This window comes from Notamacropus eugenii, chromosome 4, assembly GCF_028372415.1.
Source record: "Notamacropus eugenii isolate mMacEug1 chromosome 4, mMacEug1.pri_v2, whole genome shotgun sequence".
Classification (NCBI taxonomy): Eukaryota; Metazoa; Chordata; class Mammalia; order Diprotodontia; family Macropodidae; genus Notamacropus; species Notamacropus eugenii.
The window spans coordinates 366,410,037-366,437,818 of NC_092875.1; the positions used below are offsets into that span (position 1 = coordinate 366,410,037).

At 36.4% G+C, this 27,782-nt stretch overlaps 1 protein-coding gene across 1 annotated transcript in view; it reads left to right on the forward strand.

Moving 5' to 3' along the window:
• Positions 1–27,782, forward strand: part of OTULIN (OTU deubiquitinase with linear linkage specificity) — a 41,367-nt gene that overhangs the window by 3,400 nt on the left and 10,185 nt on the right. Inside the window, exons 2-4 of the mRNA XM_072605447.1 lie at positions 12,901–12,977; positions 14,884–14,978; positions 17,768–17,911. Coding sequence (XP_072461548.1) covers positions 12,901–12,977; positions 14,884–14,978; positions 17,768–17,911 — 316 coding nt within the window. The remainder of the gene's footprint in view (positions 1–12,900; positions 12,978–14,883; positions 14,979–17,767; positions 17,912–27,782) is intronic.

The window sequence follows — 27,782 nt, forward strand, 5'->3', positions numbered from 1 at the left end:
GTTTAATGAAAGGTCTTCAGAGCTTTTTTTCTATGAATTTTTCCATTATCTGACATCATATTTTACTACATAAGAAGTATAATCAAGGACCATATGGGGGAAACTACTTTGTGATAATATTTTGACAAGTTTGATCATCCTGATACCAGGAGCTAGTTAGCAACTTATACTACACATGGTGCAGGGTGTCATTCTGAAGGGTAGGGGAACTGCCAGATTTGAGTCTCAGCAGATAAGATAGGAGTGGAAGTTTGTCTTGAATGCTTGTTTTATCTCCTTGTTATTGTTCTTTCCTCACTTCTAGCCTGTCTATTTCTTATTCTCATTGCTGACTTTGATTACTGGCTACTAGTCCTTGCTAGGATGTTAGGTGATTAAATATTTGAATTCCAAAAAAGACTTGAGGAGTTTGAAGATGAGGAACCCTGGATCCAAATGGATTAAACCATGCATGATGCTACACTGGCAGGTGGTGTAGTTGATCCTTTTTTTGAGGGTGAGTGGTGGTGGATGAATTGCCCATTTGTAATGACAGTGCTAGTTTAAAGAGAAATGCCTGATGTATGTGGATTAGGGAAGAACCTGCAACTCTACCCTTTTTGGTCTCTTTTGCTCAGGGATGGGACAATCCTAACTGCCTGATGATTTTTATCTAGAAATCTTGTGCTCCTTTGGCTTCCAGGGGATGAGGATGACATCATGATTACTGCCACATCTCTGTTCTTCTCCCTTACTTTCTCTCTTGCAAAAGAGACCTTTCAGCTTCATCCCCTCTAGGGAAGGAAGACTTGGCCCAGCACCCAAGAAACCCTTCTAGAGAATACCACATTATTATCAAGTTGACCTGTTGTAACAGCTATTAGAATAACTTCTGTTTTTCTGAGGTTCTTTTGTTCCTTATATTTCTCTGATTTGTCTTAATTTGAAGCTTTACAAGTAGCTAGTTATGAATAAAATAAAACTGTTTGTAAAAGGAAGAAAGGAATTTTGGTACTTTCCAGCATTTTGAATATCTCTCCATCTGTCTGTCTTGCAGTGTGTAGCCTATATGCAGTGTCTCAGCCCTGTCTGGAGCTGAGGCTGAAGAAAAAGAATATTCAGGAGCTCTTTTATTTTACAGTCTCGCATCTTGAGCATTGTGCTGTGCCTCACACCTTAGTGTTCTTTGATCATTTCACTGCTGTTACCTTACTGAACTCTTGCTACCAGCTTGGACTGCTGGTAATTTCAGGAAATATAGTAATAAAGGAGGGGAGGAGCCATGATGGTGCAGTAGAAAGGCGGACCTGCTCTAGCTCTCCCCCCATAGTCCCTAAAATAGCTGTAAAAAATGATTCTAAACAAATTCTAGAGCAGCAGAAGCCACAAAATGACGGAGTGAAAGAGATTTCCAGCCTAAGAGTTTGGAAGGCCAACAGGAAAGGTCTATTGCACCTGGCTTGGAGCAGAGCACAGTCCAGCCTGGGCCACGTGGCAAGGACAGGACTGGAGCAGTCTTCAGGATGGAGAATCACAGGTAGCAGCTGCTATTCCCAGATTTCTCAACCCTCAAATGCCAAAGATAGCTTCAAAGGTCAGTGAGAAAGTTCTTTCACCGGTGTGAGAAGGCCTGGTCCCAGCCACGGCTCCAGGGCGGTAGCAGCATTCACTTTCGGAGCTTTCTGCCTAAAGACCTTGGGGGAATCAAGTGGCTAATCTGAGTCTCAGTCTTGAGTGGTGGTCCAGGAGTGAGGAGGAGCACTGGTGTGGTGAAGCTGGTAGAGGCTCCTACTCACAGATCCTGGGCAGAAAAGAGTGCTTGTGGTTGCTCCCAGACCAGGCTAGGAGAGGAGTTTACCCTTTATTGTGCCACCTTAGAGGAACTGAGAACTTACAGGTCCCTAGAGTATGCCCTCTACTTGACAAAGGACTCAAAAGTCAAGTAACTGGCTGGGAAAATGTTCAAAAAAGGGAAAAAAAAAATAAGACTATAGAAGGTTGCTTTTCTTGGTGAAATGGTATTTTCTTTTATCCTTTCGGATGAGGAAGAACAAAGCATACCATCAGAGGAGGACATCAAAATAAAGGCTTCTACATCCAAAACCTCGAAAAAAAATATACAGTGGTCTTAGGCCATGGAAGAGCTCAAAAAGCATTTTGAAAATCAAGTAAGAAAGGTAGAGGAGAAATTGGGAAGCGAAATGAGAGCGATGCAAGAAAATCGTGAGAAGTGAGTCAACAACTTGCTAAAGGAGACACAAAAAAATGCTGAAGAAAATAACACCTTTAAAAATAGGCTAACCCAAATGGCAAAAGAGGTTGAAAAAGCCAATAGGGTAAAGAATGCTTTAAAAAGCAGAATTGGCCACATGAAAAAGGAAGTTCAAAAGCTCACTGAAAGAAATAGTTCTTTAAAAATTTGAATGGGCTGATAGAAGCTAGTGACTTTATGAGAAACCAAGAAATTATGAAACAAAGCCTTAAAAGTGAAAAAATAGAAGACAATGTGAAATATCTCATTGGAAAAACAACTGACCTGGAAAATAGATCCAGGAGAGATAATTTTAAAATTATTAGGCTACCTGAAAACCATTATCAACAAAAGAGCTTAGACATCATCTTCCAAGAAATTATGAAGGAAAACTGCCCTAATATTCTAGAACCAGAGGGTAAAATAGAAATGGAAAAAATTCACCAATCACTTCCTGAAAGAGATCCCCAAAGGAAAACTCCTAGGAATATTGTAGCCAATTCCAGAGTTCCCAGGTCAAGGAGAAAATATGATAAGCAACCAGAAAAAAACAATTCAAGTACTGTGGAAATACAATCAGGATAACACAGGATTTAGCAGCTTCTACACTAAGGGATTGTGAAAGGCTTGGAATATGATATTCCAGAGGTCAAAGGAGATAGGATTAAAACCAAGAATCACTTACCCAGCAAAACTGAGTATAATACTTCAGGGGAAAAAAATGGAATTTCAATGAAATAGAGGACTTTAAAGCATTCTTATTGAAAGACCAGAGCTGAATAGAAAATTTGACTTTCAAATACAAAAATCAAGAGAAACTTGAAAAGGTAAACAGGAAAAAGAAGCCTTAAGGAACTCATGAAAATGAACTGTTTACATTCCTACATGGAAAGATGGTACTTGAAACTCATGAGACCTTTTTCAGTATTAGGGTAGTTAGAGGGAAAATATACACACACACATACATATACATAGGTGTATGTAGGTATGTATGTATGTCTATATTATATATGTAGGTATGTATATGTACATGGGTGTATGTGTATATATGTATGTATGTGTGTATATATATATATATGTGTGTGTGTGTATATATATATATATATATATATATATATATATATGTACATAGAGGACACAGGGTGAGCTGAATATGAAGGGAGAATACCTAAAAAAAAATTTACTGTTGAACTACTGTTCAACAACTAGGAGAAAGAGAAAGAGAGAGGTAGAATGTAGAAAATCATCTCATGTACAAGAGGGAAGAAAAGACCTTCTACAATGGAGGGGAAGAGGTGGGAGATGAAAGGAAATAATTGAGAGTAATAATTACTCTCATGGGATTTGGCTTAAGAAGGGAATAACACACACACAATTGGATATGGAAATCTATTTTACCCTGTAGGAAGGCAAGGGGGAAGGAGATAGGAGAGGGAAGATAGCAGAAGGGACAGCAAACTGGGGAAAGGGATAATCAGAAGCAAACACTATTGTGGGAGGACAAGTCGAGGGAGAGAATGGAAAAAATGAAGGGCAGGATAGGACAGAGGGAAATGTAGTCTTTTACGACATAACTATTATGGAAGTGCTTTGCATTGTTACACGTGTAGGACCTACATTGAATTGCTTGTTTTCTCAATGAGGGTGGGTGGAGTAAGGGAGGGAGAGAATATGCAACTCAAAGCTTTAAGAATGAATGCTAAAAATGGTTTTAGCATGCAACTGGAAATTAAGCTATACAGGCAATGTAGTATAGACATCTATTTTTACCCACAGGAAAGTAGAGGGGAAGGGGGATGGAAGAAGGGTAAGTAATAGAAGGGAGGACAGACTGGAGGAAGGTGTGGATGGGGTTCATGCTGTCCTGGGGTGAGGGGTAGGGAGAGATGGGGAAAAAATTTTGAATTCAAATTCTTGTGGAAGTGAATGTTAAGAACTGAAAAATAAATAAATAATATGTTTTAGAAAAAGAAATATAGTAATAAAATCATAGCTGGAATTTTTTGCTACTGTGTTTAAAACTGCAAAAATAAACAAGAGCCAGCATAGTAGATATGTTAAAGATCAGCTCACCTTTACAAAGAGTTTTGTGTTTCGCAGAACACTTTCCTCATTACACTATGAGGCAGGTGATCTAAGTGAGACCCTATTTCACATATGAGGAAGTTGAGGCTTAGAGATGCTTTTTGATTTGCCTATAGCCCCACAGGTAATAAATAGGAAAGCCTGGACTGGAATTCAGGTCATTTGGTTTCAGTTCAGTGCTTTTCTCACCATTCCATCCGCATTGTCTCTTAACTAAGCAGCTAAAATAAATTTGGCCTAAAATCTAATAATGATGAAAAACCAAAATACTGTTTATCATTGCTACATGGGCTGTATAGTTGATATTTTAAAATACTGAATATTGAATTGTACCAGACATTGAATGTTGACTACAAAGAAGTAGCTTTCTTTTCCTCACAACGAATATATTATGCTTAAGTTACTTTGTTTTGTTAATGTTTGTTTTTGAACAACTCCCCTTGTACAAAGTACTGCGCTAAGTCCTGGGGGAGAAGAGGTTTTTAAAATTTGGTCCCTATTCTGTAGCTTATTATCTAATGGAAAATGTATTGAATGAATGTCACATTTTACAGATAGTGATGCAGAAATTGCTCTTTGACATTAGAGGGAAAAGACCATTTCCAGTTGATGGGCTCAGAACTTTTTATAGACAGTGAACTTTTTAGCTAGGTCTTAAAGGATAGGTAGCATTTTCTAAGATAGAGAGGGAGGGAGGTATTTTAAGCTTGAATGTAAGCAGAGGCACAGAAATAGGAACATTTTGGACTTATAAGGGATTATAGTCCGTTACGGGACAGGTAAAAGAGAATAGTTCCAGATAAGACTGTACAGAAGCACCAAGCTATGGAGTCTTTGAATATGCTAGGCTAAGGAATCCAGACTTCATTTAGTGTGCCATTGAAGAATTTGGGGGACAGGAATAATATGATCAGATCTGTGTGTAAACTGGCATTTTATGAAAGAGGGATTGATGTGGGGAGAGACTAGAGGTGAGTAGAGCAAGTAAGTTACGGTTCTACTTCAGACAGAGTAATGAGGGACTAGAATAGTGTGGCACATGTATGCAAGGCACTGTGGGAGGCTCAATGGATATGACTTGCTTACCAGTTAAAGAAGAAAAGGGAATAAAAACTAGCAGAGCAATTTTGACCATATATTACTAGGTATAAGTGGTGTCACCATTGACAGAAAAATAGGAAAGTCAAGAGGAGTCTGTTTTGGGGGGAATGATCAGTTTAGTTTTGGATACATCTAATGAGTTGCTACATTTTGCTGTCTTTTCATTCAGTTCTGGCCCCTATCACTTCTTATCTAGATGACTGCAACAACTTCCTAATTTGTTTCCCTGTTAATAAATTCCAGTGGCTCCTTATGACTTTTAGGACCCATTATAAAATCATCTGGTGTCTAAAGGACTTCACAAGCTGTGTTTCTCCATAACTTATCTTTCTAGTCATTCTTTCTTTCCTTATCCTTGCCTCCTTATTTCCTTCTTTTCCTTTGATTCCTGGATAAAATTCCACCTTCTGCAAGAAGCCTGTCCCAGTCACCCTTAATACTAATGCTTTACCTCTGTTGGTTATCTCCAGTTTATCCCATATGTTGTTTTTTTATTTGTAAATAGTTTTCATGTCTCCTCAAGCAGACTGTGAATTTCCTCCAGAGCATGGACTGTTTTTTTTGTTTGTTTTTGCTTTCTTTGTATCCCTGGTGCTTAGCACCACTGACCTGGCACATAAAGGAGACAGCTAGGTTTCCCAGTGGATAGAGCACTGGACCTAGAATCCCAAAGACTTGAATTCAGATCAAACCTCAGACCCTCGATCTGTGATTCTGAGTAAACCATTTAACCTCTTTTTGCCTTAATCCAGTGGGGAAGGAAATGGCAAACTACTCCAGTGTCTTTGCCAAGAAAACTCAATGGGCAACATTGATTAGCATGCTGTGGCCTACTGGGTCACAAAGAATCAGAGACAGTTGAACAGCAACTGGTACATAGTAGATGCTTAATAAATGCTTGTTAACTGTCTAATCATACTGTTTCCAAAGTGATTTTCCTTAAATGTAAATAGGACCATAATCACTCCTATACTCAGTCAACTCCAGTGGGCTTTCTATTGACAGTAGTTAAAATATACACTTCTCTGTTTAGTTTTTTAAAACTCAGCTTTCTAATTTCATTGGACTTTACTTCCTCTCTGTGCTTTTCAAACCAGGTACACTGACCTTTATATTCTTTACAAGTAATAGTATTTGTTCTTTTCTACTGACCACTCCCTTTGCTTGAAAGTGCATCTCTTCCTCACTTCTGTCTCATAGAGTCCTCTCTTTTCTTCCAAACTACCTTTTATTTAACCGCTTGGTGTTTGTTTGAATCCTCTTTATATTCTGTTTATATGTATTGGCTTTCTGTCCCATGTAAGGTATTTGCAAATTTGTTTCATTCTTTGTATTTGTATCCATTTTAGATCCTTAATATTAAAACTTGTTGATTGTTTTGGGGGGAATTAGTGGAACATCTGGTTAGAGATATCCATTATGCAGTTGGAAATGCAACTATGGAACTCAGAGTTAGAAATACAGATTTGGGAGTTATTTGCATATATTTTACTGTGGTCATGTGTAAGGTTATCTAGGGAGACTGAAAAATTTAAATCAATGAATAGTTATTAGGTGCAGATTGTGCATTGTGTCCTTGTCAGCATCTATCATAATATAATAAAACATGGTCTTTTCCTCAGAACTTAGTCTAAGGAAAAATATAAAAAAACCAGGGATAGAATTTTGGAATTCCAGATGTTGAAGAAAGGTCAAGGAGTATAAGGAGTGATGGTGGGTTATTGGATAAGAAGGGTATTGCTTATTTTTGAAAATATAGGATTAATAAACAGAGTAGTGGGAACAGAAGCCAGAATGCAAGGAATTGAGTATATTTTCCCCCAATAATTAATATAGTATTAGATAGGAAAAAACTCTCTGTTATGATGCTGGTAGCCTAAAGTATCATTTCACTTGGTTTTGAACAGAGGTGGAACCTTGTTTATACTTTTAGGATTTGTCATTTTTTTTGTTACTCCTCTTAGATAATTTATACAGTATTAACTTATTCAGTATTATGAATTTATTATGAATCTCATTGCTAACTTAAGGGAGAAATACATATTTTTTAATGAAAGCTAGTTTATTTGGATTTTAAAGTACTGTTGAAAAATTAATCAAAATTTTAAAATAATAGTACTTTTTCTTTTTTTAGAAGGGATGAATTATGAATTTGGATTTCTTTTGTTTCATGATTTTTAAAAAAAAGTGTTTAATTCAAACTTACAAATTTGCATGTTCCATGTTAAAATGCCCCAAATTCATATTTAATTTAATTTTTTTACTTTTTCAGTTTTATGTGTTTCTAGTAAGGCTCTTAGGTTAAATCTTTACTTTCTGTTTTGTAAAAAAATAATTGTATGGGCATTGGAATTTTTTTTGGTAGGTGATCTGTGAATCATACAGTGACAAAACCTCAAGAGTTCATGTAGGTCAGCTGGTATTATAGCTGGAACTCCTTCTAAAACTTCCCTGACAAGTAGTTATCCATTTTCTGTTTGAAAACTTCTGATAAGGAAATCATTCCCTACCAAGCCTATTAAACTTTGGGGTAGATTTTATTGTTAGAAAGAATTCCCTTATATCTAGCTGAAATTAGCCTTTCTATTAATTTCTGTCTGTTGTTCTTAGCTCTTCCCTTTGGGGTTGAGCTGGATTAAATTGGAACAAATCTAATGCTTCTCATAAATATTAGAATTGTTCAGATAGTAGAAGGCAGTTGTGTTGTCCATCTGCAGGTTACTATTTGTAGTTTCTTCAATTTATCTTCATATAACTTGGTTTCTACTAGCCACTCTTCACTAGATATGCCCCAGTTTATCAATAATCTTCTTAAACTGTGATTCCTAGCATATCTAAATATATTCTAGAAAGAGTCTGCCCTGGGCATGGTGATGTTCTGGGTACTGTGCTTCCCTTAATTGTGCCTGTCTGGTAAAAATTTGACTCATTGATCTCTCTAACCACTACTCCCCCACATGATCTCTGCCACATTTTTCACCCATCTTATAGTTGCAAAGTTATTTTTATGAAACTAAATGCAGGACTTTATCCGTATTAAATTTCATTTATTAGATTTGGCTCAGCTTTGTGGTTTATAAGGATCTGTCCCTAGCCGTTCTGTCATTTTTCAAATTTGACAAATATGCCATGTATGCCTTTACCCAAGTCATTGATAAAAATTTTACATGCATGGGGCCAAGCATGGATCATTGAGGCACTCTACTCCTTCCACTGCCCATCAAAGTAGATAACATTGAATTTGGCCACTTTTCATACTGTCAGCTAGTCATATCTCTCTTCTTTGTCCACAACAAAAGCACAGATGACTTTGACAAAAGTTTTGCTAAATAAATTGTATGTACAACCTTCCCCTAATTGATCAATTGATCAACATTGTCACAGATGAACAAAGGTTAGTTTGGGTTGTTCTTGGTAAGCTTCTGGTCACTATTTCTCTTTTTAAGCACTTACAAAGCAACCCTTGATATAAAACATTCCAATATTTTACCAAGAATTGAAGTGAACTTTTAGTTTCAAGAATCTCCTTCCCCTTTTTGAACCCTGGAACATATGCTCATTATTAATTGTACCTTTCCTATTCCCTGAAGTTTATAGAGAAATCACTGACAGGAGCTCAGCAATTCTATTCTGGAGTTCTCTCAAGTCCCCTGGATAGTTTGTCTGAGCTTGGTGAATTGACAGCAGCTAGCAACTTTGTTCTCTTACCAACTTTTATTTACCTTAGGTTTCAGTTCTCTTTTATCTATTTTTGTTGTTCCCTTCCAGTCTGAAGATTGTTCTCCCTGGAAAGAGGACTCAGAAGCACAATTAGAATTGAGTAGAGTATCTTGGTTTAGTCTTTATTATCCAGGATCATCACCCTGTCCATCCTGGACATGAATCCTCTCTTGTCTTTGTTTTTCTTGCCCTCAACATACCTTAACAAAAGGAACCAGAAGAGGTCCCTTTAATTATCATTCTGTATTCATTGATAATGTAAAATTCATTCTGATTTGAGCTATTATTTTTCTTCTTGATATTATTGCTAATGGAATTGTGCTACTCATTAATCCTGTTTAAAAACTGTCCTCCATTTCCCTACAATAAATTTTAACAACCCCCCCCAAAAAAACCCTGAAAAATAAAATCTTCAACACATGTAGATTCATAGTTCAGCAAAACAGATTCTCACATTGATCATGTCTGAGAATGTCTGCATTTTCACCCATCAGTTCATCATCCATCAGTTGTCAGAAAGTGAGTGATGTGTTCCAGTCTTTAGTACTTTGGATTAGTGATTTATCATTCCATTGATCAGCAACCATTTCATCATTAGTTACCAGCCCTTCCATTTTCTTTATATGGTTTAAAAAAAAAAAATCTTAAATTGGGTAATGAGTTCCCTATACTTCACATATTACTCTATTAAGTTTTTTTAATTTAAAATTTATCTTTTTCAGTGAAACATTTTTTTTTCTGTCTCCCACTTGTCCCCTACTCATGGGAGCAGGGAGGGGGAGAAAAAATGAAAAACAAAACCCTTGTAACAATTAACACATTAATGTATGTTTCATTTCTCATATTGAGCCCATCATCTCTGTCAAGATATGGATAGCATTCTTTCATGATCTATCCTGTGGAATTGTGGTTGATCATTACATTAGTCAGACTTCCTAAGTTTTTTAGGATCCATTAACTTTACAGTGTTGGTGTCATAATTATACTGTAAATTGTTCTGGTTCTGCTCACTTTACTGCGTCAGCTTTTTCTTCACTGTAATCCATCCCATCCTGAGACCAACTGCTCTTATGGAATTTTTAGGTAATTGGATTCTTACTTTGAATATTTTGAAATCTCCTATCTCAAAATCTAGGGTGGACAAAGTATGCCTAATGTTCCCCTCCTAATCTGTCATGAATTATGATGTTATGCCTACTTCCTCTCATGGTTCCTGTGATTTCTACTTCAGTAAACAGTTCCTTCTTTGTGGTAAGTCAGGTCTAGAATAGTAGTTCCCTGCATCACTTCCTCTACCTTTTTAAAAAATGAAGTTATTATTAAAGCATGTAAAGATTTTGCTGATTTCTTTTTACTACCAGAAAGCTCCAATATATGTCCATACAGTCAAAGTCTTCTGTCCTTGTTATCTCTTTGCGGAGTTTGCAGTCTATTTCATGAAGTCATCCATTTTTTTCTTCGGGTCTGATGGTCAGTTTTCTATTTTACCATAACAATTTTTGTTTATCCCTTTCCCACAATTGCTATATACCATACTTATCCTTTTAGTTCATAGTTTTTCTCATGTGTATTCTTACGCTGCTGCTCCTTTTACTAATTGATTATTCCTTTCGAATATGATACATACACCTTTTTGGTTCCATAGTCCATTCATGAATCATGACTTACTAAGTCTCAAAGATACCCACAAGATGGAGTTTACCATTTTTCTTAGTCTTGTAGACATTTACTTGTCTACTTTCTAATCTATTGAAAGAGAGGAGTTGGGTTTGGGTAGTATGTTAGCAAGGAGCTAGGGAGACAATTGGGGTGTGTGTGTATATAAAGGTCAGTGAAGCTTTTCCAAGTTGGTACAACCTTTTCTGGTCTTAGATTTGTTTTTTATCTACCTGCTTTTATCTTATGCTTTAATAAGAGTTTTTATTTGTTCTCTACTCAAACTGTTTGTCCTCATTCTGCTGTGCCTCAAAAACTCCCTCCCAAAAATCCCAGCCTCAAATTGACAGCAATAAGAATCGAAGAAAGTGTTTTCAATTCAGAAAATTATTCCCATTTTCCTTGGTAGAATTTTTATTTCCTTTCTTCCTTCCTTCCATCCTTCCTTCCCCTATGCTTTTTGTCAGTTGACTATGTTTTATTTAACTTTTGAAATAGAGAATATTACTTATTTCCTCCTAAGTTTATACATATTAAGATTTTATAGATATGCATCTTGCTGATCGATTATGGTATTCAGTAGCAATTCAACTCAAGCTGTACCTTTTTCCTGGTAAACATATAGTTTTGGGGTTATTTTATGTGCAGACTAATAAAAACCATATTAACATTTTTCTTATGCCATTTGGTGGTCATGAGAATAAACATATGCACAAGACCTAAGAGAAATACGTCAGTTGTTAAGAGAATTTTCAATCAACTCTGCCTTTTTACCCATTAATTTTGCTTTCTTTTTTTCTCTCCTATCTTCAATACTCTCTACTCTCATTTTGTGTACACATGAAAATGTATAGCTTTTCATCATTCCATGTAGTTTCTCTTTACTCCATCCTAATAGGTTTTCATGGAGATTTGAGTGAATGTTTAGTGGTAGGAACTTGTTTATATTTAGTCACCCCCCTGATGAATGAACTTTGGTTAGCTCCTAATTTTAAAGAACATATATCCAAGGTGACTACAAAATTATCCTGGAATGGAATCTTTAATCATATGAGAGAAAGGTGATTCTGCAGTGGTATTCTGTATGTTTATGAAACACTTTAAAAGGGCTGTTTTTCATAATAAGAATTGTTTTCTTTTTTGGTAAAACTTAATTGTGCCTTCTGAGAATCACTTGTAAGGGAGGGGCTAACACATAGGTCACATTTTATTTTAAGTTTTGATGCACCAGTCCCCTATGACTATCTAGTTTCTGTTTGCTTTGACTCTGGCATGGACTCAGGAGGCAACATCACACCTTATACTTAAAATCTTACCAGAGCCATTGTTCTTGGAAAGTACCCTTCTTCCCCTTGCCTCTTTCCCAACAAGGTGGTTTTCTTTAATATCTCTTATTATGTTATGAAAGTGAAAAGTGATTTTTACTTAGAGACAGATTAAGAAAGGGAGGGGTGGACTGGCAAGAGGTCTCTTTTCTGTTCTGCTCCATTGAATGTGACAGCTTGCACCTATGGCAGATTCATTAATTGTCATGTAACTAACATTTAATTGAACATCTTAATATGCTCAAGGCTCTATGCTAGGATCTTTGATAGATGGATAAGGCCTAAACATACCTACACTTCAATAATTCAGGGATCCATCATTTTACCTGTATGGTATTCTTCCCTCTAATGTTATCATAGAACTTATAGCCTTGTGTTCTTTTTGAGTTACTCTAGACAAAAACTGATCACTTTGTAGCCAACTTGATAATGAGCTTCTCCTAACTTGGCCAGGTTAGTCCTCTGACAGGCATACCGACTGGTATCACAAAGCCTCAAACATGACTGAAAGCAGCTGAAGAACAATTATTGCCCTAAAGTAGCTCACTGTTGTTTGTCTGTTGAACATGGGGGAAGGCGCCAAAACAGACGACTGTATTACGAGGTAGTATTAGAGTATAAGAATTGTCCAGAACCTTCTCTGCTGTACCACCTAGCTGCCTTCAGTATTGTCATATAAAATATAAGTAGAAAATTTTTAATGCATTTAAAAAAAAAAGTAAATACTAGTATATGTGACAAAAAAGAAGGGCTTGAAAATGTCTTTATTTGGTGTTTTTTCAGGGAGGAGGACATATATCGTGCTGAAGATGAAATAGAAAAGGAGAAAGAATTACTGGTACGTGAAAGAGGGTTATCAGGTACGTTTGAGGTTTTACTCCTATGTAGCACTTAATATTTACAGGATAAATTAAGGAGTTCACATCCAGTTTCACAAAGCACTTGTACATAGGTATAAATTTTCGTTAGGTTGTGAGCTCCGTGAGAGCAGGAGCTTTTTTCCCACTTTGTATCCTTAGCACTTTCCTCAGTGCCTGAATGAATGAACAACAACAGTAGCAAGCATTTTTATAATGCTTTAACGTTTTCACAGTGCTTCACAAATGTTTTCTCATTTTGTCCCCACAACAACTTGGGGGGTAGGTAGGTCTATTATTCTCCCCATTTTAAGATAAGGAAACAGGCTGAGAGAGGTTGTGACTTTCCCTGGGTCACAAAACTCTTAATTATATAAGGTTATGTTTGAAGCCAGCTCCTACTGAATTCAAATCAAGCAGTTTATTTACTCTGCCATCTAGTAGCTTTTAAGTAGTCATAACACTCACAATTTTTTAATCTTGCGTTTATTATTGTGACATTTGAATTAGTTTGGGCAATTGAAAAGTTGTCAGGAAAAAGAGTGCTTCCAAAGGAAAGTTTAATTTGGGTACAAGTAGATTTTTGAAATTCCTTAATGAAAGCAACTTTGTCTCAATTATGTATTTTATTTGATCTCTCAGTAGCAGAAGAGTATGTTGTTTTAAATGTATGTTTCATTTGAGTGACACTGGCTAAGTACATGCATTGGTACTCTTTTCATTTTCGTTTGAGAAATTTCGAAGAAGAAAGTCTTTTGTGCATGAAATGTATGATGCAGTATTACCATTCATTGTTCCATGATTTTATCTAAACCATGGGTCCAGTCTTAATCTCTAAAACATTGATCCAAACTTGTTCCCTCAACCTTGGGACCTCAAGCCACTACCTCTTCTGTGATCACTGGAAGAGGCTTCCACTGGATAGGATGAGGTGGTTCATGTCCTACTCCTTGGCTTCAAGTACACAGAGCTAGTGTTAGGGGGCCATGCAAGCATTGCATCAACAGCCAGAAGCAGCAATAGGTGGTGGCAAGAACCATGTGAAGGAGGGAGAAGGAAGGTAGTTCACTTGTAGTTGTTTTGGCCAGATCTATTACTTGGGGAAGTGTCTGAGGGATTGGTAGCCTAATTTTTTCTCCTTATGTCTGTGACATCACCTTAGCTCTAGAAGGCTCCAAACAACCTGTCATAATGAGACATATTAATTTCCCTGTTGCATTATGAAACTTTACTTTGCTTTTGTGGACCATGTGTATAATAAAGCGTGACTATAAAGCAAGGATGTGTACTTTGCTATTCAGTAGTTTTCAGTCATGTTTGAGTTTACGTGACCCTTTTTGGAATTTTTTGGCAAAAATAACTGAAGTGGTTTGCCATTTTCTTTTCCAGCTCATTTTACTGATGAGGAAACCAAAGTAATCAGGGTTAAGTGACTTGCCCAGAGTCACACAACTAGTTAATTGTCTGAGGCCAGATTTGAATTCAAGGAGATGACCTTTCCTGACTCCAGACATGGCACTCTATCCACTGCACCCCCTACCTGCCCCTCTCTGTACACAGGATGTCCCAAAAGTCTTGTAGCTTTAATAGGTTAAAGACTTGGGATAACCTTTACTATGTCACTGCCAGATCTGGAGCCCATCTTTTCTAGAAAACAGTTTTAAGAATTTTGTTTATAACTGTAATCTCATGATGCTATTCAGAAATCCTTTATATTTTATGAAATGAATACAAGAAGTGCTCATGATAGATTGGCCTTTCTTTACTTTATCATGTTATTAGTCATACCTTTCTCCTGGGATAAGGAGAACAGCATCATTTTGTTGAAAGAGGGAGTTGTTGCCTTTGTTTTGATAGTGCTACTTTTGTTAGGTTTTCTTGATTATTATTGCTTTGTATTTGTTAACAGAGCCCAAGTTAAGTGTGGCCCCTGAAATGGACATCATGGACTATTGCAAAAAAGAGTGGAGAGGAAATACCCAAATGGCAAAACGGATGAAAAAGGTGTGATTAAAAACTAAGCGCATATTCATGCATGTATGCATACATGCATGTGCTGTTGTTTGTGTGTAGTTTGGTGTATGCTAAACAACATTTCCTGTTTTTCTTTGTTTCTGAGAATATTGTTGTCTTGATTTTATGGGTGAGGAAGCAGAGTCCAAAGACATATATGTGTATGTATCCATATACGTGCACACACACACACACACACACACACACACACACACACACACACACGCACACACGGAATTTGATCCTAGTTGCATTCTGAATATATGGTCATCAGATTGCATCTAGTTTATAAATTATTATTTTATTGAAAGATTGATTTCCCACTTTAGGTTTAGGTTAGACCAGTCTGAGACCAGTGCTTTTCTTTATGATTCAGGACTTAGCAAGAGAAGGACATTCTGCTGTTATGATATTAAGGGACTTGGCGGCTTCCAGTTTCTATTACTCGGCCTTTAGAAGGTTATGGAAACTTTGAGTGAACCACTTACAGGCCAGTCCTACAAATGCAGGAAATCCCTGGAGTAAGGCACTTGCTTTTCTCCTCAAGTATCTAGTCATTATTAGGAGCCCTGTGGGACATCCCCCAAGTCCTTCCTTAGAGTAATTAGGAATGAGGATCAGGGAAAGCTCAGATCTTCCTGTCTTCTTTTAGAGGGTAGTTATTCCTCAAAGAGAAGTAGTGGCTCAGGTCTAAAAGTACATCTCTTATGACTGCGAGTAATATGAGTCTACCTCTTAGATTGGACAGCTTGTCAAGTTAACCTGGGATTATAGTGTATGGGCAGATAGTTCTTTTGTATCCTGGTATTGTTTGGATGGGATCTGCCACTTCAGTTCCAATTGAGCAGGTATTTTCTGTGTGCCTAGTAGTAGGTCCTTGGAGGATACAAAAATAGTATAGAACATAGTCCCTTGCCCTATGAGGAGCTTGTTTTTTTGCCTGGGTGCCATATTGTAGGACTGCGCCATATCTCATCATTAGAGAAGAGCCATTGGCTGCTGGCCACATATTAGTATTTGTCTTGAGAAACTTTTGGCACTTTTTCTCTTGTCACTGTTAAGATCATGCAGTTCAGCATCACTTACATGAAAACAAAACTTGTCCTGCTTGACAGGTTTTTTTCGCCATTCAAATAGAGTTCTAAATGACTCTTTTGACAGGACAGTCCATTCAGCTGCTTGATTCGGGGACAGAATGTATTTTGGAACTAACTCGGCAGGATGCTATTATTTTAAAAATTGAACATTCTGCTTGGGCCATACGAAGGTCCCTTCCAGATATGACAATCAGTTGCTAGCATGTGCTCTTAACAGTTTTTTCTGGCTAAGATACTTTCTTCCATGCTAGAACTCTGGGAATTTATCCAAATATATATGCATATGTGCTTGAGAAGATTCAGAGCCTTCTTCTATGAGGGAAAATTTTGGCTTTGTCTGCAGGCACCCTTGCTGCCCACACTCAACTAAAGTGAATTGGTTTTTCCCTCTGGGCAAGTATATAAATCTGACTCTTAAACTTTCAGAGCAGATAGAGAAGTTTTTCTTTTCTTACTGTACCCTTGCATATTTAAAGCCCATGACTCCAAGTTTAATCAATAGCATGAATATCTGCACCATAGGGACTTGTTAGAGAACAGTCTTGTACAGACTGTGATCTGCCAGCGATGCAATTGAGAAAGTGACATTTGAGAAAGGCAACTTGATAGGCTTATAAGATGGCCATTTAAAAAGATTTTCTGAGCTCTTAACCCTGCATGAATTTAGAGATATATGGTCCATATTATTTTAGCCCCCTGAAGAAACAATTTTGTTGAGTTCTGGTTTGATGTCATGTCCTTTGGTTAGGTGGGGGCCAGAGAATACTAGAGTTGGGAGGCACTTCACAGCATACATTGGTCCTCCATCTTTATCTCACAGAGGAGGAAAATGAAGTCTAGAGAGGTGACTTACCTGAAGTCATCCAGATTTTTATTAGTGAATACTAATAAAACTAGAACTTGGGTCTCCTGACTCCTAACCAGATGCTATTTCTTTTTCATTTGGCTGCATGATGCCCAAAATGTTCATTTGGACATGGCTTCTTTGTCTTTGGCAAACCATGATTGAGGACTCTCTCTACCTTGCTCCCCAGTTTTCTTTATTATGAAAACTCAAGCAGCAAATTAACTCTTGAATTTAGTTCTTGGAAAAAACTGATTTCTACAGGTGAATTTGTATGCTTTTTTTTTTTGGTCAGACATTGAAAACCATATTACCCAGTTCTTCTCGCATGGTAAAGCATTGCTTATCCCTTACACTTTGTCATGAAGCCTCCCTTGTGTCCCCTCACCTAATGCTGGTAACAAACAATCCTCCTCCTCTGCCTACACATCCATTGTCTTTTGTGCTGGAAACTTCTTACTAGTTGTCCTATAATATTTCACATTGTAGTTGTCAGTATTATTTCTTGTCCCTTTTTTAGACTGTAAGCTTCACAAGGGATTGTTCCTCTCCAGCACCTACAGTTCTTTGTTCACGAGAAGTGCTGAAAAATATTTATTGAATTGGGGAAAAATTACATCTTAGTGTTTTGATAAAAGCATTTGAATTCTCTTTAGGGAGAATTAGACCAAGTGTCCCCTCCCTTTTTTCCCCCTCTCCTTTTGGAGAGGAGATTGGGTTATTTAAAGAACATCTGTGAGTTTTGAGACCTGGAATAAATTTTTCCCTTATAAATAAGACTTTCTAAACCACCTGAATTTAGTAATGGCTGTGTTGGTTTCTTTGACATTTTCACACAGGGCTATGAAGAAGTTTCTCAGAAATTTACCTCTATAAGAAGAGTTCGAGGTGATAATTACTGTGCTCTCAGGGCAACCTTGTTCCAGGCAATGAGCCAATCAACTGATCTTCCTATCTGGCTCAAGAATCAGGATATAATGCTGGTATGTTTCAGATTTGTTCTTATAAAAATTTAAAATACTATGAAGTGTTACATATCTAAAAATTGAAATACTTTAAAAGATTAACTATTTTAAGATGCTTCTTTTCAGAATGTCATCTTTTTCTTCTTGTGCGTCCCATGTTTATTTTTAGATCAGTTTTTTTCAGTTAACCAGAATCCTATTTTATTCCTCACCGAAAAAGAAAAAAATAAAGCCTACATAAAATATGTATAGTCAAGCAAAACATTCCTACATTGGCCATGTCCAGAAAAAAAAAAGTATATGTTTCAGTCTGCAATCTTGAGTCTATCACCTTCCCATCAGGAATTGGGTAGCCTGTTTTATCATGAGTCTTGTGGAATTGTGGTTGGTCATTGTGTTGATCAGCCTTCCTAAGTCTTTAAAACTTGTTTGTTTTTACAATATTGTTTTTATTGTATGTTATTCTGTATCTGCTCATTTCTCTCTGCATTGGTTCATCAGATCTTCCCAAGGTTTCCCTAAAATGATCCCCTTGACTATTTCTTAAAGCACAATAGTATTCCATTATCTTCATAGACCATAATTTGTTCAGCCATTCCTCAATTGATGGACACCCCCTCTATTTCCAGTTTTTTTGCCACTATAAATAAGAGATACTTAAACATTTATTTTGCATATTAATCCTTTCCTCCGATGAATTTTAGGTGTATTGACCTAGTAGTATTGCTAGGTCAAGATGATATATGCACAGTTTAATAACTTTTTGGACACAGTTCCAAATTACTTTCCTGAGTGGCTGTACCACATTTACAGCTCCATGGCAGAATATAAAAGTGCTTGTTTTCTTTTCCCATTGCCCCTCCAGCCTTTGTCATTTTCTTTTTCTGTTGCCATAGCCAATCTGATGGGTGAAAGTTGTTCAGTTGTTTCAGTCGTGTCTGAATCTTTGTAACCCAATTTGGGGTTTTCTTGACAAAGATCCTGTAATGATTTGCCATTTGCTTCTCCAGCTCATATTGTAGATTTGGAAACTGAGGCAAACAGGGTTCAGTGACTTGCTTAGGGTCATATAACTAGTAAGTGTCTGAGGCCAGATTTGAACTCCATAGGTAATACTTGATAGGTACTTCAGATAGTACCTCAAGGTTTTTTCTAATTTGCATTTCTCTAATTATTAATGGTTTAGAGTACCAGATAATGATTTAAGAAAACAAGACAGCTTGACTTTCTTCCTCTGAGAACTACCTGTTCAATATTCTTTTACCGTTTATCAGTTGAGGAGATAATTCTTAATCAATTTGAATCTTAAATTTGATCTTAAAATTGGGACCTTTATCAAAGAAACTTGATGAAAAAGCTTTTTCCCATTCACCTTTTTTCTCTCTTAATTTTAGCTATATTGGTTGTTTGTGCAAATACTTTTTAATTCTGTGTAATCAAAGTTATCCATTTTACCTTTTGTGAACATTCCTTGTTGGGTCATGAACTCCCTTTCCAAGGATCTTACAAGTAATCTCTTCTTTGCACTTCTAATTTATTTTTTATTTCATCCTTTATATCCAAATTGTGTCCCCATTTGGAGATTTCTCCAGACTGTCTCTCAGATTTCCCAACAGTTTTGCTCAAATCATGAGTTCTTAACTCCAGTCACTGGAATCTTTGAGTTTTATCAAATACTAGGGTACTGTACTCATTTGCTTCTGTTTGTCTGTTCCACTGAAGGACTTCTTTGTTCTTGTTTGAGTGATTACTGCTTTCTTGTGTACTTTGAGATCTGATAGTGCTAGTCTTCCTTTCCTTCCTGGTTTGGTTTTTTTCACTATTTCTCGTGAGAGTCTTGACTTTTTGTTCCACTAGTTTATTTTTTTAAAAAATTCTGTCTCAATCAAGTTTTGGGTAATTTTATATGGCATGAATAAGTAATTTAATTTAGGTAGTAATGGAATTTATGTTATATTGGCTCATCCTATCCATGACCAATGAATATTCCTCCAATTATTTAGATGTCTTTATTTCTGTGAAAAAGTATTTTGTAGTAGTATTCTCTTTCCATCTTTAGCTATCTCTTTGGGGCAGCTAGATAGTTCAATGGATAGAGAGTGCTAGGCCAGGAGTCAGCCTGTGTGATCCTTTTCTCAACTATAAAGTGGGGATAATATTAGCACCTACCTCACAGGGTGGTTACGAGGATCAGTTCAGATAATATTTGTATAGCATTTAACACATTGCCTGGTAGGCATTCTTCTTTAGGGAGAGATATAGTGAATGATATTAACAGGCTGGAATATTAGACCAAAAAATAAGAAGGTGAAGTTTAATTGGGACAAATATAAAGTCTAGAACATAGGTTCAAAAAAGATTTATTAGGATAATCAAAGTATTCTAGGGTTAGAAGGTATTTCAGTGATCGTCTAGTCCAGCTAGTCCTTTGTGTAGCTCCAGAGGCGGTTACAGTCATTTTTGACAAGATTTTGAAAAGTTTGGAACATTTGTGACATAAGAATTTGAAGTATATCTAGGAATAATAAGTATACCTTTATGCATGAATGGAAAAGCACTTATTTAGTGCTTACTGTATGTCAAGCATTGTGCTAAATGCTGAGAATATAAATAGGAAAAGCAGGTAGTTTCTGTAATGGCCCAGGGTCAGAGGAGAGGGTGAAGAGAGATAGCAAAAATTGATGTGGTGTTGGATTGGTGTGTTCTTCTTTTTTTTTAAGGGAGAAAAGGGGAGTGGATGGGAATGTTTAATGTTGTAACATAACATGCCAAATGTTGAAGCCATTATAGTTCTGAAAAAAAATATGTATACTTTCTGTTTTCTGTTGGCAGTACATCTTAAATATTGATGATTGTACCAAGTCAGACTTCATTGTTCTGTAGATGCCAAGTAGGCATCTCAAACTCAACATGCCCAAAATAGAACTCAGGATCTTTTTCCCAAAATCTACCTCTTTTCTCAGATTACCTCTTTCTTTTAAGGATACCACTATCTTCCTAGTCACCTGGGTTCAAAACCTCAGAATAATTCTTAATACTTCACTCTTCTTCTTCCTATACATGCAGTTGGTTGTGGAGTCTTGTCAAATTTGCCTCCTCTGTATTTTTCATATCATTTACAGAACTTTAAGTGCTCTATAAATAATATTATTCATTCACAAGACTAGTATCCTAGTTTGAGTCCTTATTGCTTCTTGCCTGGACTTTGGTTACATTAGTCTCCTGCTTGGACTCTCAGGCCCTAATTTTCTTCTATCTCCATTTATCCACATGGCTGTCCACGTGGTTTTCCACATCTTACCATGTTACTCTCTTGTTCAATAAACTCCAGTGACTCTCTGTTTCCTTTAGGGTCATAGGCAAGCTTGACTAACATTTTGAAGTCTTTCACAGTCTAAAAAAGGTTTTTCACAGCAAGCTTACCTGTCCAGCCTTAGTACATATATATTACTTCCTTGCTCTAGGGTTTCCAGAAAAAAACACCTAAACACTCAATATGCTCTGAAATTTCTCTTCTAGTAGAGGTCAGTGAATGATCTGAGTGTTCACAAAAACTAAGGTCCAAATGGAACGATGCTACTATGTTAAGCAAATGCAAAAATAATAAAATACTTTATTAAGTATTTGTGAGATGCTGAGAAATTATACATACATGCATACATACAAACTATACACACACAGAGAATAACCTCAGAGGAAGGTATTAGCAACTGGGGGTAGAGATGAGTTCAATACTTATGCTGAGTTTTGAAGAAAACTAGTGACTGTCAGAGCTGGAGGTGAAGAATGAGTGCATTCCTAATATGAACAGCTATTACAAAGGCAGAAAAATGAGAGTTGAAATGTGAAGCATAAGGAGTGTAATTTGCTTCTTTGCTACTTCCACCCACTGTTCTTAGTTCTGCCCTCTGGGCCCAGGTATAAATCGACTTTCACATGGTGGTGGTTCAGATACTTGAAGAAAGTTGTTGTCTTCCTTAAGTTTCCTCTAAATACCAAACATCTCAACTTCAGCTGATTCTCACATATAATGGCTTGTGTCACTTCACACTATTCTGATCACTCTCTCCTCTGATGCTCACCAACTCATCAGTCTTCTTTCTTAAAATATGAAGTTCAGAACAAAGCAATAACCATGAAATGGTGTGACTAGGGTAGAGTACAGTGGTTCTGTTACTTTCTGAACATTACTCATCATGTAATGCAGCCTAAAATAGCAGTAGCTTTTGTAGTGTCATCGGACTGTTGACTCATTGAGCTTGAATTCCACTAAAACCCTCTCATATTTTTTAAAGAACTGCAATCTACCCATGTCTTGACCATCTTGTACTTGTGAAGTTCATTTTTTTTTTAACATTCATAATGTTTTATATTTATACCAGTTAAATATCATCTTATTGGATTTGGCCCAACATTCTGGATGGTTAGTTGTTTTTTTTTTTAATTTCTGCCTTCTGGCATATTAACATATTCCTCATAGCTTTGTTGTTTATGCATCTGGTGAGTTTCCTATACATTAACTAAGTTTCCTATGATAAATATTGAGTAACAGTATTACACCGATCACAGATTCTGGGTATAGATGATTAGAGATTTCTATCTATATTGACATCAGCATATTAACAACTTCTTTTTCTATAATATGCTGTCTCTGTGTGATCACCACTTCCTTTCACAGTGGTTATTCACAATGAAATTGTGAAATTCACAATGAATTAAAAAAACCCCACAAGAACAGTATCTATGAATTACTAACAGTTATCATAACAGTGCACCAAGTGGTACAAACACACCAGATTAGAATCCCAAATAACATAGCATGCAAAATAAAGCAATTGATAGCATGCATTCCCACACATGGTACCTTGAGACACTGCATCAGAAGGTTCAACTAAAGTTGAACAGGAGTTTTTTGAATTGTTGAAAGTTAAGGTAATACATCATTGGATAATTCAAAATTAAACAGTAGGGTATGACTTTGTGAACCAAAAATATATGTGTATTTTCTTTTTGCTAAATTTTCAGCAGTGAAGCAGTTGTAAAATATTTGCTTTCCTTAGTGAAGTTATTAGTACCAGGTTCTCTTAAAAATATTGAATGACATTGTCTCACTTGTGGCAGTTATAATTGAAATTTCTTTCTATCTCTATTGCATGCACATAATTGGTTAAATGAAGTCTTGTGAGCTTAAAATAGTACAATTAAGTTCCCAGTCCTCATTGTCAGAATGATTTTACCTTGTTACTTGGCTTTTCACATTTGCCTATTAATTTAAAAATATTGTTTTATGTCTTTATATGACATTCATACACTGCTTGTCTTCTGATTGAACCTCTCTTATGACAAAGGAAAAAAATAAGCTCAGTGCACGAAACGTGTGACAAGGTAAAAATATTCTGTCTTAATAGTCCCTCATTCATCTCACATGAGGAAAGAGGAAGTATGTTTTGTTATCTCTTCTCCAGGACCTTTAAGACTTTTTCCAGCACTCAAGAGTTCTTTTGGTAGTCTTTTCATTTATATTGTTATGATAACTGTTAGTAATTAATAGATACTGTTCTCTTGGTTTTTTAAAATTTCATTGTACATCAGTTTATGCAGATATTGTCAAGTTTCTCTTAAACTTCGTAATTGTCATTTGTTATTTGCACAGTGATCTGATAATTTGAGGTTTTGAAGTGAAATCTTCACAGCAGATCATTTTCAGACTGTGAAAGGTATTTGGCTTGTTCAGAATTAAAATACAACATTTGGAAGTTATTAAGATATACTTTAAAACATCTTTGGAATTAAAGAAAAGAAGTAGCTGATGAAATCTGACATTTTCTTGGATGACGAGTAAAGAGAATGTCCATTTTTAACTTGATGTTATGTAAGCCAGGTTTATATTTTGGGTAGGTTCCAGTTGATCTTTGCTTGGGCACATCATTTATTTTAATTTAAATGCATTATCAGCACTTTAAATACTACATTGAATCCAAAACCCCAGAGTAAATAATTTAGATTTTAGGACAACACTGATAACGTAACTTTCAAAGACTTATCTAGATTTATAGACATTAAATAATATTAGTATTGCTGAAATTTATGGAGGATATACTACAAAAGTTTACTCTTTTTGCTGTATGTGTAAAAGATAAAAACATAAAACCTGTTTCTATCATTGAATCATTTTATGGCCATAGAGGCTCAGGGAACCAGAGTGAAAAGTGGAGCTCTTAATTTAGCAACTTTTGTAAGTCAAGATAAAATCTACCCTTTTATTTTCAAGTTTTTGAATTCTGTGTAAGCTCATATTTGCCACCTTACATTTCATGAATTTGTATGTTGAGCTATAATTTGCAGTGTCATCTTGAAAATCCTTTCCATTATATGTGTCAGAATTAAAGGGTCAGAACTGAGTGGATTTCGTAAAGACATTTATTGTTTTGATTTAGATCTTAGAGATGTAGCCATCCGTAAGCATCACCGAGTGGATTAAGGAAGCATGTCTGTTGGCCTCTGACTGATTCTTTTAGTAGTAGAGATTTAGGTGAGGAGTGAAGATGAAACTGCTGAAAGTTGACTGGGGAGTTTCTGCCATGGTGGTGATAGAACTGTTCTATAAATGTGAGACTACTGGAAGAACAGTACTCACTGAAGAAATGGTGCTTGTACTTGGTGATAAGGTTATTGCATTTTAAGACTGAATCTTTTTGGGGAAGTAGAGAATCAACCGAGAGCCTCATGACTCATCATTTCCATTGGTGACCTGATCCATGTTGTCTTTTTGGCAATTCTCTTCCTGGCACTGCTTTTTTGGCTCTCCTTCACTTGAGGCAGCTAGGTTGTAGTACAGTAGCTAGGAGGGTGAACTTGGAGTCAGGAAGACTTACCTTGAGTTGAAATTCTACCTTAGCTATTTACTAGCTCTGCGTTCTGAGCAAGTTACTTAACCATCTCTTAGTCTCAGTTCCTTATCTATAAATTGAGGAGTATGGAGGGAGTTGTGGTAATAATAGCATCTTAAACAGGGCAACACATAAATCACTTTGCCAACCTTAAAGCACTTTATAAATACTGCTGTGAAGACTTTCTGTAGAAAAATGGTGGATGAGAACATTATTTTCCAATGGCTATGAAAGTGACTGAAGCAGGCACTGTGTACCTCTTGGAGCTTGGTCGGATGTTGGAGATGCCAAGGTCATCCACTGCATCCTGGGCCATTGCTGGGTGTCTTACTTTTGTCTGGCCAATGTACTTTGATATCTATGGAAGAAAGAGTGAGACTGAGGACTTCATGTCACTCTGCCTCACTTAAATCAGATTCACATGGAAGTCAAGATATCACCTGAAGTCATTAATCTTCAAAAAACAAAGGACAAACAACAATATGATTGTTGCTGTTACCATCAATTAATCAATCATTAGGTGGAGTCACTTTCCCACAATCTTTCAAAGATCATTGACTCACCACTTACTCCGGTTCTTACAGTGCCTGACAATGTATATCACCTGTGCCTGGTGGTTTGAACTCAAGAAGAGAGCACCTAGGTTCCCGCTTTTTTAGCCTTTTTTCCCACCTTTGTTCTTCCTGGCAGAGGGTCTAATGTACTGAGAGCTAACTTGGGAGCCAAAAAGACCCAGGTTCAAGTTCTCCCTGTGACCTTGGACAGATCTTTTCACTTCTTAGAATCCCTGGCAAATCTGTAGGACTATAAGTTGTGCAGGGAAGATACCAACCTGCATAGGTGGAGGTTGTTTTCTGATGTAGGAGTTTGCTGATCAGTGAAATCTCAAGAATGTTTCCATCTGTAGTAACTTTTTCAGTTCAAAGATTTTTCTCTTTGATAGAATAAACAGAAGCCAAATAGATTTGAATTGTCTCTTATGTCCTTCCCATCCTATCTTTTCTTTGATTCCATTGCCCATATAGCTTTTTTAGAAAGCCCGTTTTATTGTTCCCAGCATTATTCTCAGGCTGCAACTCATTCTGGGCTCTAGTGTTTCTGACACTACTTAAAGGACTTTATCATGTTTTCATAGTCATCCTCTCTACTCTGGATTTCATCTTCTTTGTATCTAATTACATTGATGAACTTTCTTTGTATACATACCACTCGCTTAAAGCAAATCTCCCCTTTCCTTTCTCATTGAGGTTGTTTTTCCTTGCCTATAAAATTTGATAATTAAGCATATCTTTCTCATGCTTGCCTCCTATGAATTTTTTAAAAAATGAGATCTTATATATCCATTCTCTATATTCTTTAAAATCTTTTCCTGCTCTCCCAAACCAGGTTCATGTCAAACTATGCCCATATTCCTCTTATCACAAATTCCTAGATGGAATGGCCCCCTCCTTATAAGATTCCTATTGTCTGCTCCAGCAACAAATTTCTCTTTGTCAAAATTGAGTCCCGAATGGCAGTTCCCTTCATCACTTTCTGAATGAAATGGTTATTAAGAAATTGTAATTGCTCTGCTTTTTCACAAGAGAGAGAACTCCAGTAGATATGTAAATAAATAATCTCCTCCAATCACTGTGTTACTCCTCTTTGTTAGATGTGTCAGCCTCATTTTGTAACGTCAAAGTGTGTGATGTGTACAGCATTCTGTCTGGCTGTTTCACTTACAGTGCATTCATATTTGTCAAGATTCTCTTGGGAAAAAGGTATTGTTAAAGGTTAACCCCTGAGCTAGCATAAATGGAACTTCAAAATCTTTAATGTACTTCTGAGTGTTGATTGTATGCCTTCCTGGAAACTGTTGTCTTTTAAGCTGATCTGGAATCAGCCTTAGTGATTTCCTTGAATTCTCTACCTTACCTTCTCAATGTTTTGTCCAGAGCTTGATTCCTGTTTGCTGCTATGCCTTTTTCATCTGATGTTACGATACTCTAATCACTGTGTTTCAGACCCCAGCCTCATAACTTGACCTTGCTTTACTCCCTGACTTGAAAGTTTGGTTTGTCATTTTTGACTCTTGAAGTATATACTCTAACTTAAATTAACTTAAAATAGTGATTCTATTAGGCAGGAAACTATATTCAGAGTCAGAGATACATTATCTATGCTTTCTGTCTCCAGAATCTAGGACAGTGTTCTCTCCACACATTATATACATTTAATTAAGCAGAAAGGAGCCACATTTGTTCCTGGCAGTCAGTATCTATTTTGGGCAGATAAATGGGTGTCTTGAATATATTATACATCTGTCTAACTTATACCGTCTTATATGTTCAATGTGGATGGGTCTCAGGATATGGTATTCCTGTGGTAATGGAGATAATATAAAGCTAAAGTGAGGGAAAAAATTTATTTTTATTGTCTTTTTTCATTCTTTTAAACTGACATTTAAGTGTCAGTTATTGGCAGAGTATTTTGCTAAATATCAGAAAAATATAAAGTTAATTTAGACACAATTCCTTCCCTCATGAAAATTATAGTGTAATAGTGGGATAAGATGCAGACATAGGGAATTAATAAACAATGATGCAGGTAACAGTGGTTAACTTATATAAGTGCATCAGGTTAATAATGCTGTATGAGTTCAGAGAAGGGAAAGGGTATTCATTTCTCTACCTGTTGACTGAAATGATTCTTTCTGGGATTATCAAGGATCTATTAATTGCTAAATCCAGTGGCCTTTTCTCAGTTCTCTTCCTTCTTTATTGGTCATTTGACACATCCACCTTTGTTTCTTTCTGTTTGTTTTTTTTGACGTGGCTGTGCCATGCATATATTGTCCCCTCTGTGTGTGGATACCCTTGGGTTCTGTTCTAAGATGTCTCTCTTTTTTAAGCTTCTCTCTCTGTCTCTCTCTTCATTTCTTCTCGTGGATTTAGTTGTCTTTATGCAGATGTACATGGGTTTAAAAACCTTTAATTTCATCCTCCTGTCTTGTCCAGGAG